The 14,897-nt window shown below is 42.8% G+C and overlaps 1 protein-coding gene and 1 long non-coding RNA gene across 3 annotated transcripts in view; one reads left to right on the plus strand and one right to left on the minus strand.

Annotated features, from left to right (window-relative positions):
- LOC115031296 overlaps nt 1-7,035 on the minus strand; it is a 14,619-nt gene extending 7,584 nt beyond the window's left edge. Inside the window, exon 1 of the long non-coding RNA XR_003836894.1 lies at nt 6,956-7,035. This is a non-coding gene — a long non-coding RNA (uncharacterized LOC115031296). The remainder of the gene's footprint in view (nt 1-6,955) is intronic.
- The window catches only part of Vamp4 (vesicle associated membrane protein 4), a 30,547-nt gene continuing 22,665 nt past the window's right edge, over nt 7,016-14,897 (plus strand). For both annotated transcript variants that reach the window (XM_021172318.2, XM_021172344.2), the window contains exons 1-3: nt 7,016-7,276; nt 10,775-10,893; nt 14,503-14,549. In XM_021172318.2, the coding sequence (XP_021027977.1) occupies nt 10,828-10,893; nt 14,503-14,549 (113 nt within the window). In that variant the 5' untranslated portion in view covers nt 7,016-7,276; nt 10,775-10,827. The remainder of the gene's footprint in view (nt 7,277-10,774; nt 10,894-14,502; nt 14,550-14,897) is intronic.

Genomic DNA, 14,897 nt, shown 5'->3' on the forward strand with positions numbered 1-14,897 from the left:
CTGTCCTGGAACTCACTGTGTAGACCAGACTGGCCCGGAACTCAGAAATCTGCCTGCCTCTGCCTCCCAAGTGCTGGGATTAAAGGCGTGAGCCACCACTGCCTGGTCTCTTTGACTCTTTTTCTCTTGGCCACTATGAAGTGGTCAGCCTGCTTCTCAAAGTGCTGTTTTGCCATGATAATCTGTCTCATTTTGTGCCCAAAAGCAAGGAGCCCAAGTTATGAGCTAAAATCTCTGAAACTCATTAATTCAGTTGATTTTCCTTCTTTTTATGCTACCTCTTGCTGTGTTTGTTACTTTTCTATTGCTATGGTAAAACACCACAACCAACCTATGGAGCTTAAAGAAGGAAGAATTCATTTGGGTTTACTTATAGTTCCAAAGAGTTAAGAGTTATGCTGGTGGAGCAAAGGTATGGCAGCAGAAGCGGGGGGGGGGGGGGGGGGGGGAAAAAGGGGGGGGGAGAGAGAGAGAGAGAGAGAGAGAGAGAGAGAGAGAGAGAGAGAGAGAGAGAGAGAGAAGCTCAAAGCCCACCTCCAGTAACATACTTCCTCCTTCCTCCAGCCAGGGCCAAAGTTCTTAAACTTACCCAAACAGCAACACCAAGTGGGGACCAAGTGTTCAAACACGTGAGTCAACAGGGGAGATTACCACACAATCATTTTATCATTGTAACACAAGGCTAACACACTTAGTGTTGTGTTGCTGTATAAGACTGTATTTGGAAGAGAATGTATAGTTCACCACTTTTATATCCTCAAACTTTAATAGAATACCTATTTGAAAGATTAGCTGATCCACTACACCTAAAATTAGCATTACCACTTTCAGCAAGAAAGCCATGTTTGACTTTCAGCACACTAAACCCTCCTAGATCAAGTGGGATCATCGCAAGGTACTAAACTTGAAAGAGTGCTTCTATATGCTTTAAGAATAAGCTGGGGGGGGGGGCATGGCTTCCCCATCAACAGTAGATGGGCTGCAGGAAGTCCACAGCTACCACCACAGGATCAGACTGAGGTCCTGCTGGAGCAGCTAAAGATAAAACAGAAGAATCAATGGCAGACAACTGCGAGAGGAGAAAATAAGAGAATTCTATGTTGGCCTGCCATTTGACACTATTGATATGGTGTCAAATCAAAGGAAGGCTACAAAAAGTTAGTCGAAAATAAGACCAGGAGTCAATAACCAAAAGCTTGCTCATCAGTTTGGAAGAAACTTGGCACAGGGGACATTTTCAGAGAAAGTCTAAACACTTGCACCTGGTGCACCCTCTCCGCATCTCCCTAAAAGTAACTGGATAGAGTCAAGACTACAGGCTGAATGCAGTAGTACACAATGTTGCATAACTAACCCCTCTGAATTGGAGCACTGCTCTTGGAAGGAGAGGCTCACAAGATTCGGGAGGCTACAGAATGCTACAATGCTACAGAGCACAAGATTCTCAAGACACTAAGCTCATAAAAGCAGAGCTGCTAAGTCTCTCTAGTGGAGTCATCTGCAAGTTGGGCAACAAGCCATGTAGGGGTTGGCTTTGGGTGATGCACTCTCTGCTTTTGAGTCACCCACACTCCAGGAAGTAACCCCAATCAACTCTTTGGTTCACCACAATAGACTGGGGTGGAATTATTCTCTTGTCTGCTGCTGGTGCCCTAGCTGAGGAAAAATGGACATTTGTTCACACCTCCCTAGGAAGTCACACACCATAGAAGGAAACTGGTCAGACAGTGTATTTATTTATGGAACTTTCTCAGCCCCCAGGTTGTAGGAGCTGTTGTCTGGTCCGCTGCTGGGCCACACAGCATTGTTCACCATGGGTACTCCACACAGCTCACAGAAATTGTGTCTTTTAAACCAAAACTTTTTTTTTTTAAGATTTATTTATTTATTATATGTAAGTACACTGTAGTTGTCCTCAGATACTAAAGAAGAGGGCATTAGATTTCGTTACAGATGGTTGTGAGCCACCATGTGGTTGCTGGGATTTGAACTCGGGACCTTCGGAAGAGCAATCGGCGCTCTTAACCACTGAGCCATCTCACCAGCCCCAAACCAAAACTTTTTGATAGGCTCTGTATAACAAAATTGTTTTACTTGTACTAAGATAAAATAACATACTGACTTTATATTTTACTATCTCCATTTTGCACTAGTTTTTAACTATAAAGTTGATAAATTGATTTTTACTATCCCATTCTCTTGTTATTTGGCTTATAAATGCTGTTTAAGTGTTAGGAAATTTTCAGTATTAGGAACAATGTATCACAATGCAACATTTAAAAATAGTTTAATTTGAATATTGGTTCTGTTTTATTTTCTTTCTTTCTTATGTAGACCAGCTGACAATGAATGCTCAGAGATCCACTTGCCTCTCTTCCTGAGTCCTGGGATTGAAAGTGTAGGTCACATTGACTTCTAACTACAAATATGTGACAACCACTGTGTCTTAGTCTACCTTTGTGTGATTGTGGCATCCTGGCATGTTAATTCTATACAATTTTAAAGAACTTAGTAGTGAAGTATCTGAAAAAATCCTAATTTTACTGATATGTCTATTCAACATTGCAATTGACTCAATTTACCAGTATACTTCCACAATTAAACATTTTTATCCCTCCTTTCAAAAAGTAAGAACTGCCTAGTTTCTATTTTAGGGGAAGCATGTGACCTATTTGGATGAAATATTTATTTTACCTTAATGTAAGCTTATATCTCTGCAATATTCATTAATGCGTATTCCCTAAAACCCTGAACAACTACACAATCTTATCTCGGAATCATGCTCTCTAAATTGACAAGGAAAATGATACTATCTCTAGGTTGTTGTATAGTAATAGAATGGGTTAACTATGAGGATGGTGCTTAAAGACAGGCATTTCACAAATGGTGGCCATTTTTAACAGTAAATTAAGACATATAACACAACCAGATGTGTTTCCTTTGATGTCCTCATTTGAAGGAGGGGCATTTCCCTAAGATGTATAGGGAGTTAGGGGGGAAACAGAGTGTCTCTACGAACCCTTCTTTTAATGTCATGTTTAAGTTTTCTGAGGAGTCATCAGGGCATTCCCAGTACCATACAAACATGATTAAAAAAAAAAATCATAGTCAATCTGTATTTTAAAGCCGGGCTCCACATAACTTACTTGATCAAATGATACAAAGTAGGGACAGGATTCGATTACTTGGCATTGCTCCTTAGCTAACTCTTGACTTGGGTGCACTTTTTGTCCAGGGAACTCTATGTGCTTTCTAAGCGAGATGTATAGTTACCCCACTAATACAGAATGAGCTAGCTGACTCAGCTATGAAACAGCTGTTAAACACTGTTATGCTAATTAATAATTTACACTGCTACTTCTCAGTGATCTATACCCTTGGAGCCAGATTCCTGATGGACTTACCATAAGTAATCTCAGCCCACGGATATGTTGCTAAAGAAACTCCACGTATATGAATTGTTCTGCAAGCAAATACTATTAGTTTGTTTGCCAGGGAGTCTGTATTTCTATATGTGAAAGACCACATTCTTGTTTGCTTAGGAGTGTTTCCCTATAAAGAAAGAATAGACAGCATATTTTTTGCTGAGCTGTCTCCTACTGCTATTCACTGACAAATGGAACTCAGCATTTTATTATTTCTTATTTATTCGCATTCTTATAATTTACATTCCTTTTTTTTTTTTTTTCCTCATAGGAAACAATAGCAACAAACGATTGAAAGCTGGAAAGGAAATAAATCAAGCAGCAATCACCTTAGCAGATTTGAGAAGTAGGAATCCTGGGCAGGGCATGAGACAACCTGATTTACACACAGACCTCAAATACGGCTCGGGAATGGGAATGAGAATTTCTGGAAGAAAGCATGAGATGAGCTAAATCGAAAAGAAATGATGGAAAGTCCACTTAAGAATCTGACGCTTGGGGCTGGAGAGGCGGCAGCTCAGCAGTTAGGAGCACTGGCTGGTCTTGCAGAAAAAACTGATTGAATTCCCAGCACCCACATGGCGCTCACAACCACCTGTTTCTGTTGTTTGTTTTGAATTATTTTTCATTAATTATTTATTTACAGTCACAGCCCCTCTCCCTCTTTACCTCCCAGTCTCACCCTCACAAGTCCCTCCCTCCACTACCCCCTCCCCTTCTTCTAGGAGAAGGGGAAGCCTCACTTGGGTACCAGCAGGCCCTGGGATATCAAGTTACAGCAAGACTAAGTGCATCCTTTCCCACTGAGGCCCTGTGGCCCTATCAGGCAGTCCAGCTAGGAGAAAGGGATCCAAAGTCAGGGAACAGAGCCACAGACAGCCGCCACTCCATTTGTTAGGAGACCAACGTGAAGACTAGGCTGCACATCTGTGCTGCAAATGTCTAACAGGCCTAGATCCAGCCCCTGTATGCTCTTTGGCTGGGGGTTAATTGACTCTGTAGGTATTGTGTCCTTGACTGTTCTGGCTCTATCTGCTGTTTCTAATGCAGCCACTAGAAATACTAAGAGTCCAAGCCGGATATGGTTGCCCCTGCCTTTAATTTCAGTATTTAAGAGAGAGAGGCAGATGGATCTCTGTGAGTCTGAGGCCAGCCTGATCTACATAGTAAGTTCCAGGACAGCCAGGGCTACATAGTAAGACCCTGTGCCAAAGCCCAACACCTTTAGGATGCTTTCCTTTCTCCTTCTAGAGCAGTGCATCTCAGCCTTCCTGATGCTGCCAGTCTTTAACACAGTCCTTCATGTTATGGTGACCCCAACCATAACATTATTTCACTGCTACTTCATAACTGTCATTTTGCTGCTATTACAAATCAGGATGTAAATATCTGTATTTTCCGAAGGTCTTGGGCAATCCCTGTGAAAGGGTTGCTTGATACCCCTCCCAAAGGGGTTGAGCCCCACAGGTTGAGAACCACAGCACTAGGTGAAAGACACTACTTAAGTGATTAACGTGTGTGCATGCAGAGTCTGGTGGGATTCTGAGTCAATGTAAAGAAGACAGACACAATGAAGGCGGCCATGCCTGCCTCTCATACTACCTTGATTTACCTGTGGGCCCAAGCACGTAAGGACTCAAATGATCAGTGCTTTTTAATGAAAGTGGTTTCTAAGTTCTTGTTACAGAGATATTTGTAATCATTCATACTTACTGGTACTATGTGACTGTGGTGGTTTGAGTAAGTATTGCCTCAGGAAGCTGACAGCTTTGAATGCTTGGTCATTAGGGAGTGGCACTACTTGACAGGGTGCTCTTGTTGGAATAAATGTGGCCTTGTTGGAGGAACTGTGTCACTTGGGGTGGGCTTTGGAGTTTCAAATGTCCAAGCCAGGCCCAGTGTCTCTTTTGCCTGCTGCCTGCAGATCTAGAAATAGAACTCTCAGCTTCTCTCCAGCACCATGTCTGCCTGATGCCACCATGCTGATAATGGACTAAGCCTCAGGACTGTAAGCTAGCCTCAATGAAATGATTTCTTTTATAAAGGTTGCTGTGGTTACGGTGTCTCTTCACAGCAATAGAACAATAAATAAGACAGATACTCACACTGACCATAGAAATCACACTTCCTAAGTTTTCACAAATGCTAGTGATAGTCAAAGGGTCTCTCCCACATTACTAAAGAAGAGTGAGGGCATATGTTCCTGGCCCAAAAGCAATCAAAATAAGTAGCCAAATTAAGGCATTATGACTAAATACAAAGAAAAATAACAGATTATTCATAAGAATAATAAGACATATATGAATGACATGTCCATTGTAGCTCTATTATCGTATTTCCTTATGCTGTTAACAGACAAGGACATTAACTAGCAAACAAGGCAAGGAAGTTCGGCGTAGTAATCAAATATATGGATAAAATCATCAACTGAAGGGGCTGGAGAGATGGCTCAGTGAGAAAAAGCACTTATCCTTCTTGTTAAGGACCCAGGTTCAATTCCTAGCACCACATGGCAGCTTGCAACAGTCTGTAACTCCAGTCCCAGGGGATTTGAAGTTCTCATCTGATCTTTAAGAGCATCGGGCATACACACAGTAGTGTATGCACATGTATGCATGCAGCCAAAAACACTCATACACATAATAAATCTTTTAAAAACATTAAATGAATAGAAACAAACAAACAAACAAAAGACTACCTCTGGGCTGTCTAGTGACTCCGTGATAATCTCACTACCATGCCCTGCCAGAGACACAGACTAAGATACTTCTATCTGGGCAGGCCATTTCAGTCCAAGTCAGCCAAGTTGTGAGGTGAAAACTCTCAACCAGTGAGCCCAACAGCAACCCTACACTAAAGAGCGGGTGAAAGAGGGCTTTCTCCTGGAATTTTCCTCCTCCGGTTTGTTTTCTTGTCCCTGAGCATCTTTTCTTATTTTTGTGTCTATCAAATAAACTGGCAATATATTTCCCCACAGTTTAAAAACTCTTAACAAAGGACTAATAACCATTAAGCTTAAAAGACATGTAGGAGGATAAATTAAAAAAAGAAAAGAAATACACATTTCTACGGTTTTGGACTAAGTCTAGCAACGCCAGACTTCTTTAAATAAATATGTCAAGCAGAGACCGAGAAGGAGATGAATTATTGGCAGAAAGGCAATGCAAGGATGGTTTCCCGCCTGAATCCCTATGTCTGGATCCTGCCATTTAGGCTACAACCAAAAGGAATGAAACTGAGTACCCTCACCAATTTTGTAAATGGTATTAGACAGATATTTTATCACATGTGGCCCCTTTTACTCAGGTCCTTCAGAGAGCCCCGCAAAGTAGCATCTTCTACGAGACCTACATCCTAGTCACCCTTTCAGCGCCAGTTGAAAGACTTCTCCTCAACGTTCCCTACTCATCCCATGTACAACCCACGTGCTCCTCCATCGGATCTGAACGTCACAACCCCTGGAGGTTCTCTGGGATTCAAGAAAGACGGAAGCGATCGACCCGCTCAGGGTCTCCATTGCCTGAACATACCCCCTCCGCCAGAAGACAAGACCCGGAGCGCCGAGACGCTCGATCTCCGTTGCCTGAGACCGCCCCCTTGCGCCCTCTCCAGGACTCGGAGTACCGAGAGGCTCGATCTCCCTCGCCTGAGCCCGCCCCCTCTACCCAGCGCCAGGCGGCGGAGCGCCGAGTCGCTCGATGAGCGGGGGCGCTGCAGCAGAGCGGAGCGGTGGCGGCTCTGCGCCTTCGGCCTTCCCCCTCCCACCCTCCTTCCTCCGCTTCCCGCTCCCTCCCCCGCCCGCCCTGCGCTGCCAGCAGGGACTGCTGCCCGGAGCCCATCGGAGACCGCAGGTATCCCGCCCCGGCGCGCCTGAGGAGGCAGGAAGCCAGGCGACGCCCCTGTCTACCGCCCCCAACGTCCGCTGGGGCTGGGAGCCGGCCTGCGCGAGGGTCGGGTCGCGAGTGGGGAAGGCCGGGGGCCCGGGGTGTCCTGAGGAAGGGGCGCGAGGACTGGGGAGGGGCTGGGGCGGCCGAGGAGCTTTGAGATCGAGTTGCCCTCCAGGGGGAGAGCTGTTCCCGAGGGGGCACCTGTACGGGGAGTCGGGGGCCAGAGTTCCGAGCAGATGTCGGGGTGCGTGGCCTGGGGTGGCGGCAGCGAAGGGAGCCGAGGAATTGGCCAGAGAGGATCGCCCGAGGTCCTTCCTCGGGGGTTCGGAGAAAGCGCGCATCCCCGCTGTGCTTAGAATGACCCGGGGGTGGAGGTGAATCCTTACACGTAACAGGTTTTGCGAGTAAGATTTCCAGTCACGATTTGCGTGGAACTGTCACCAGCCGAGACTGCAGATGAGAAATGAGGAAGAACTGGCGAGGGGGTTAGAGGCTGAGCAAAGGAAAGCCGTGCCCAGCCAGATTCGAGCTTTTTTAGCGAAATGAAATAGAGCTTGTTTTGTCGAGGTAAAAAGCCAATGTAGATTAAACAACAGGTTAGAAGTGGATTACATGTAAAGCCACGGAATAGAGAACGTACTACAGAAGATGCATACGTGAGATTTGAGCGAGCGGGGAAGTACACGTAAGAGTCGTGCGATGTTGACACTTCAGTGAACCGTGTGGTGTTCCATCCACGACGTGGAAAGACATCACGATGACTCTTACTTACTACGTAGACACGTTAACCGACAAGAGTGTTTTTGGTAGGAGGAACTGTAGGCAGAATGGAGTCAACTCTAATTTCTGAGTACAATTTATTTACGCTACTTATTTTTAATCTGTAACTATCATTAGTTGCGGGCAGTTCCAGGGTAGCTCGTTTATCAGTCTGCTGATTTGCTGGTGGTTTGTTTATTTGTCTGGCCTGAGTTTGCTTCCTTCCTCAAACTGATAGCTTGGATTTTAGAACTTGAATAAGAGGTTTACTCCTCATTACGTTTTAGTGTCATACCGTGTAAAGACATTTTGTGAATTTGCTTGATCCCTCTTTCCTGTTGGCCAAGATCAGCTTTTGCTGTTGGCCAAGATCAGTATCTGTTATCAGCCAGTTGTTTCTTTTGGGCTGTCAAGGATATAAATATTCGTCCAGATACAGTTTAAATCTCATTTTCTCCCGTTCTTGCCTTATCAACTTTTTCCCCGTGCATTCTGTAACATTTCTGCATGAAATTTATTCTGAGATTAAGATGTAAGGAATAAAATGGGCCAGATGATTCTAACGGAAGTAATGTGGAATAAAGACCCCCTGGACTGTGACTCATGCATGGATGGATAGCAGCTATGTTATGAGTGAAGTTGTTAGTTTGAAAACAAATAACAGGAAGCTGATTTCAATGATATTACTTTGATTCGGGCTTCTCTTAGTGCCTTAAATCAATAAACTGATATCTAAATTATTTAAATATCTGTTTGTTTTTTATAGAAGATAGGTTGTTATAAGAAAGGATACCTTTCTAAAACAGAGTTCTAGAACACGATGACAACTAAATGAATAAATATTAAAACTGATAGTGCATAGCCACTTATTGGTCTGTTTGAGTGGTGTGACATAACACAGTTATCTTAGTAAATTTTCTTAATGCTTACTTGAAAGAAGTGTCAAGAATTATGTAACCCAATGCTAAGAATGCTTCTGTTACTGAAGATGCATACATGGGTTTAGCACATACTAAGCATCTTAGGCTTGTATAGATTTTTAGTCAGTCATCATCTGCTCCAAAATACTGGAAATGTGTATTTGCATATAGCCACTCCCCTAGAAAAATTTGATTATGTTGCATACTCAAGTATTCCCTGGAAAAATCACAGTGCACATTAACATATAAAAGGCTGTGGGGTGCTTCCACAACAAAGGAGCCCTGCTTTATCTTCTTTGTTTTTATGTATGAAAAAGCACATTTTCTCTCAGAAAATGTCTGTGTACCCAGACAGCAAGGAGGGTGTTTTTCCTCAGAAAGCAAGCAATTTTGCAGGAGATTTTCCAGGAGATACCAGTTGAGAGTCCTCTTAGTTCATTTCTACCACTGTCTACTAGGAAGTAGCCACAACTGTCCCCTTCTTCAGGTGGCCACTGAATAGAAATGTTATACAGAAGATACATACGTGAGATTAAAGCGGCGGTGAAGGACACTTAGAGTGTACTTGCAAGTTACTGTACCTGATTGGCTGTAAATTGTGATGGCCACAGTCTCTTTGTTGGTTTCAATTAATTTACTAGACTGGTTCACAGAATGCAGGGAGACACTTTGCTTAAGTTTGCCAGTTTATTTTTAAAGACTGATATAAAGGGTGCAGATTAATTATCAGATGGAATAGATGGAAAAGTATGAGGAGCCCAGAGCTCTTCTGACCCTCCAGGTGTCCACCCTCTAGAAAGTCACATGTTTATATCTCAAAGCACCCTGGGGTCTGGACCTCTTGGATTTTTGTATCTGGGGTCCCAACCACTTGGCTTTTCATGGAAGCTTCATTTGTGGGACTAGTAGATTATAACAGCAGCTGTCAGGTATCACTTCTGCCTTTAGCCCACCAGCTTCTGCAGAGGTTGGAGGGCTGTGGACTGAAATAGCTGGGCCTTTTAATCCTGACTTGTTTTTTTTCAGTGATAGCCTCCATTCTGAAGCTGCTTATAGACTGCCGGACACCTGTCAATCTCATTAGCATAATACATATTTACCTCTCATGGGTATGGGGCTTTTGGGGTCTACATGTCAGGAAAAAAGAGGAAGGCCAGAGAGAAAACATGTACATATACACACATTTGAATATGTGTATACATATATGTAGTGAGTTATATATGTGTATATGTGTGTGTGTGCATATATATAAATATAGAATTGTTATTACCAGATTGTCACATTAGTACTTACAAACTAGCCTTTCTCTTGGAACACTAATGGATGATAGTTTATAAATGTTTTTGTATGTGTTATCTCATGTCACCACCTAACTTCATGCAGAATTCTGGAAATCACTCTTTTACAGATGAGGAACTGAATCATTGCTTAAGCAACCAATTAAAAGTGCAGTGACTAGAAGTATGCCTCTGTGTTCTGACTCCAAGTGAAAATTATAAAGCTTTTTCAAGATTTAGGGACTATTCCCATTTTCTCCCTCTTTGACAGTATCTGTTCTCTCGTGTTTCCTTAGGGGAATACCATCCATTTTTATTCTGATTTTAACTAGTTCTTCAATCTAAGCTTAGCATATGGAGTGTGGTCAGTGGAATGGAGGAGAAGTAGCTAGTTAGAGTTAGAGGTGAGGAGATAACTCTCTTGTAGGGCACGGTACAATGTCAGGCACTTAGTTTATACCCCAAGTTCCTCATACGGTGAAATTTGTTTGTTTTTTCCCCCTAAGGTGGTGGATTCTTACTCTGTTGGGAAACACAGGAACATTTGTGAGCAGGAAGTATGCCTCCCAAGTTCAAGCGCCACCTAAATGATGATGACGTGACCGGGTCTGTGAAAAGTGAGAGGGTAAGTTTAGACTCTTCAGCTTTAAAGAACCTGAGTGTAAGTCTCATTCCCCGCAAGTGATAGAAGAGCGTCTGAAATGCATGGAAACAGAAACAGGGCAGTCCGTTTCCTCTTCACCTACAGGGTCCTGCCTGATGCCCCATAATAAAAGGAAGGTTAACAGAGGAAAACTAGAACATATTTATTTGTTCATGGTTTTATTTTATGTGACATGTGGGCCTTTAGATTGAATTCCTAAAAGCAGGGTGAGTTGGCCCGTTTTTATGCTGAGGTTTAATGAACATGGACGACTGTATGGAAGTGCAATTGGGCAAAGGGTGTGATCTAATTACATAGAGAAAGGAGGAGGAAGAGAAACTGTTTCCTCATTTCTCCTTGGCCTCTGCTCCTTCCTTCCTGCTGGAGATGGGACAGACAGGGTAGATCAGAGAATGCTTTTAATGATCAGTTCCTAGGTAGAAAGATGGGGGCAATCAGGGCAATATTTTCAGGTTTTATGGCCATTTAAATGGGATGTATACAGTTCAGAGGATCTTGGTATTTTAGAGTTGGGCAACTACTGGCACAGTCAGTTTTAAGACCTATCAGTGTCTCCGAAGGAGACCTTGTCCTCTCTGCCAGTCCTCCGTGTTCCATTCATCCCTTTAGCCATGGCGAGGAAAACTCTATTTTGACTTATTCTGAACATTTTATAAAATGTAAGTGAAATCATAGGATGTGTATCTTATTGTGGTTGGTTTCTTTGACTCATAAAGTTTGCAAAATTTGCGCATATTGTATTAGTACCTTATATTCCTTTTATCTAAATATTTTATGTATATAGGTGTTTTGCCTGCATTTGTGTCTGCACACCATGTGTGTGCAGTACCCAAGAAAGCCATAAGAGGGCTTTAGATCCCCTGAAACTGGAGTTACAGAAGATCATGAGCCATCATGTAGGTGCTGGGAATTAAGCCTGGCTTTTCTGGAAGAGCAACCAGTGTTCTAACTTCTGTGCCATCTAACCAGTCCCTGTATGTCATTTTCATTGCTTCTTGAAAGATGGTACATTTTATAATTGTCTCACAAAAGGTTTTACTTGGTTATGTCTTTCAGTGGTTTAGATTACTAATATTCTTTATGTGTGAACTTACCAGGATATCTTTTCTCCACACCCCACCTTATTCTTTATTTGACATTTACATTAGGTGAATTTTTTTAAAAAAAAATATTGGCTAGAGTTTGTGGTATTCCAGTCATATAAGATTTTAATTTTAATAGGGTCATTCATTTAATGTAAATAATACCATCGGACTTTCTCTGTGCCAGCTGTTCGCCTATGGGCAGTGAATACCGTTTCTTATTTTTGGCTGACTCTTTATTATCATGTGAACTTCAGTTTAAATTTCATCTCTGCAGAATGATTTTCCCCAACAATCTAAATCCCATGTAGTCACCTGTCCCTTTCTGCCCCATCGCTGTTTGAATTCTCTCCATGGCATTTGTCTCAGGATTACCCAGCACTTTGAAAGTTGAGACATAGTACAGCTCACATATTAAATGCTCAGTATTAACAAGTATTTGTTAATGAACATTTCATAGAGCCTTCCTTTGTTACTGTTTAGTATGTGTTATATACTAATAATTCTACATAGACACACAACACACATGCATTTTTTCTGTTCCCTCACACTTGTGCCAAATTGGTTATTTTTCTCCTCATCTTTACCTTTCCTTGGCACCTCTAGGCACCTTAGTGATTTACCCTCTTTGTTCTTCTTCCCTCTGTTTTTCAAATATTAACTGACTATTTAAGCAGCGATATTTAAATAAACTGATCCACCTTTGCTAGTGTACTTTTTCTTTCCCTTCCTGCCCTCACTCCTCACCAGGATGTGCACATCAGCACACACCCACTTCCTCACATCGTCCCACACTCAGCCTCAGAACTTTTAATAGGACAGTCTTAAGCTCTCTTGGAGACTTCTTTTATGTTATACTTTCTATTAACTTATTGTCCACTGACTTTATCGTCTCTTATTTTAATGTTTGTGTGTGTGCATGTAAGCGTGCTCACCTGTATGTGTGCGTGTGAGGACTACAAGTCAACATTAGGTCTCTTCCTCTGTTGCCTTCCACCTCATTTTTGAGACAAGGTCTCTTGCTCACCCTGGCACTTGCTGACTGAGGAGGCTTGCTGGCCAGAGAGCACCAAAGGTCCTCCTGTTTCCAAACCTCAGCACTGCGGGCAGAGATATGTGATGCCACACATGGCTTTAAAACATGGAGGCTGAGAATCCAAACTCGGGTCCTTGTGCTTATGAGCCACCCCCTCACTCCCCAAACATTCAAATGTGGTTGCAGGTTTGAGTAGATCCTTTAATTAGATCCTTCTGTGTCTTTTTTGTTTGTTTTTCGAGACAGGGTTTCTCTGTTTAGCCCTGGCTGTCCTGGAACTCACTCTGTAGACCAGGCTGGCCTCAAACTCAGAAATCTGCCTGCCTCTGCCTCCCGAGTGCTGGGCTATCTTTGTTTTTTTCTGAGACAGCACATCTCTTTGTATCTCTGTCCTGGAACTCTGTGTAGATCAGGCTGGCCTTCCANCTGTCCTGGAACTCACTCTGTAGACCAGGCTGGCCTCAAACTCAGAAATCTGCCTGCCTCTGCCTCCCGAGTGCTGGGATTAAAGGCGTGTGCCACCATGCCTGGCTGATTCTTCTGTGTCTTAAGACTTATTTGTGGCTGGTCTAATTCTTGGAGGAGCAATGTCCTCAGAAAAGATACATACATGATTCATTTCCCATTTCTGTAGAAGCAAATTACCCAAAGTTAACGCATGACAAAGCTACTATTTTATATTCTCTTAGTGGGAAATTGCTCCTTGAGACAAGCTGCAAGAGGCTCCTTGCCTTTCTTGGTTCATACCCTTCCTCCATCTTTAATCTCAGTCTCATAGTGTCTCTTTCTTGCCTCCCTCCTCTCTTGGAAAAACCATTTTCCTTAGTTGTGGCTTAAATGAAAAATCAGTAAGAACCTTAAGACTCCTCAATTACCCCTGCCAGGTCTCTTTCACCTCACAAGTTAACAGTCACAGGTTTTGGTTTTGGGACTTGGATATCTTTGGGGCACCATTACTCTGCCTACAAACTGTATATTATCTGTGTCTGAAGGTTTAGATTTCGCTTAATTTTAACCTCCTGTTAGGACCTCATGCTCTTCTTTAGGGAGATGCAGCCCCATCTCCATTTCAAGGGAGACTTCCTGTTTGATAATGTGAAGCTGTAGAGTTGTCTTGTTGGAAATTAGCATATATTTCAGGATAAGTATCTAGAAAAGCCTTTCTCTCTGCCCTAAGGTCACCCCTGTACTCATTCTGCGGTAGCCCTTGGACTCCACAATTCAGTGCTGCCAACAGAGCGGGTGGAGGCAGGAGGAACGATAAGATTCTGGGATTGAAAGCATTTTCTCTGGAAGACCAACAAACAAGGTTCCATTTCTTCTAGCTGCCACGGAGGCATCTGTAATTTACTGTTCCCTCTTTCTGGAAGCTTGGTTTTAAGAAATGTGAGCATCCTAGAATTTGTAGTTCCTCTGTTTCTGAAAATTCAAGGCCTTTTCATTTCTTAACAGAGAAATCTTTTGGAAGATGATTCAGATGAAGAAGAGGACTTTTTTCTGTAAGTTAATTTTTTTTTAATCCGGTGGTTGTAATTAACATATAAGGAAGTGCATCTAGTTAAAGTGTTCATGTGAGGTTTGCTCTGTGCTAAATCTTTATAGTATCATCAAAATAAAGGACGGGCACACAGTTGCCTAGAACATTCCTGGCGCTCTCTGTAAGCTATTGCTGTTCTGGGCTACACTCCTTTCTGTCACTGCAGAGTTTGTTCCCTAGGGTTTGATATAAATGAAACTTATATGTCGTGCTTCCCCCCCCCCCCCACACACACACACATCTTTTTATATGTTTCAAACTGGCTTCATTTACATGGCCTGCTTATTTTGAGACCCATCCGTGGGTCAGT

The sequence above is a fragment of the Mus caroli genome, chromosome 1 (assembly GCF_900094665.2).
Source record: "Mus caroli chromosome 1, CAROLI_EIJ_v1.1, whole genome shotgun sequence".
In the NCBI taxonomy this organism is placed as follows: Eukaryota; Metazoa; Chordata; class Mammalia; order Rodentia; family Muridae; genus Mus; species Mus caroli.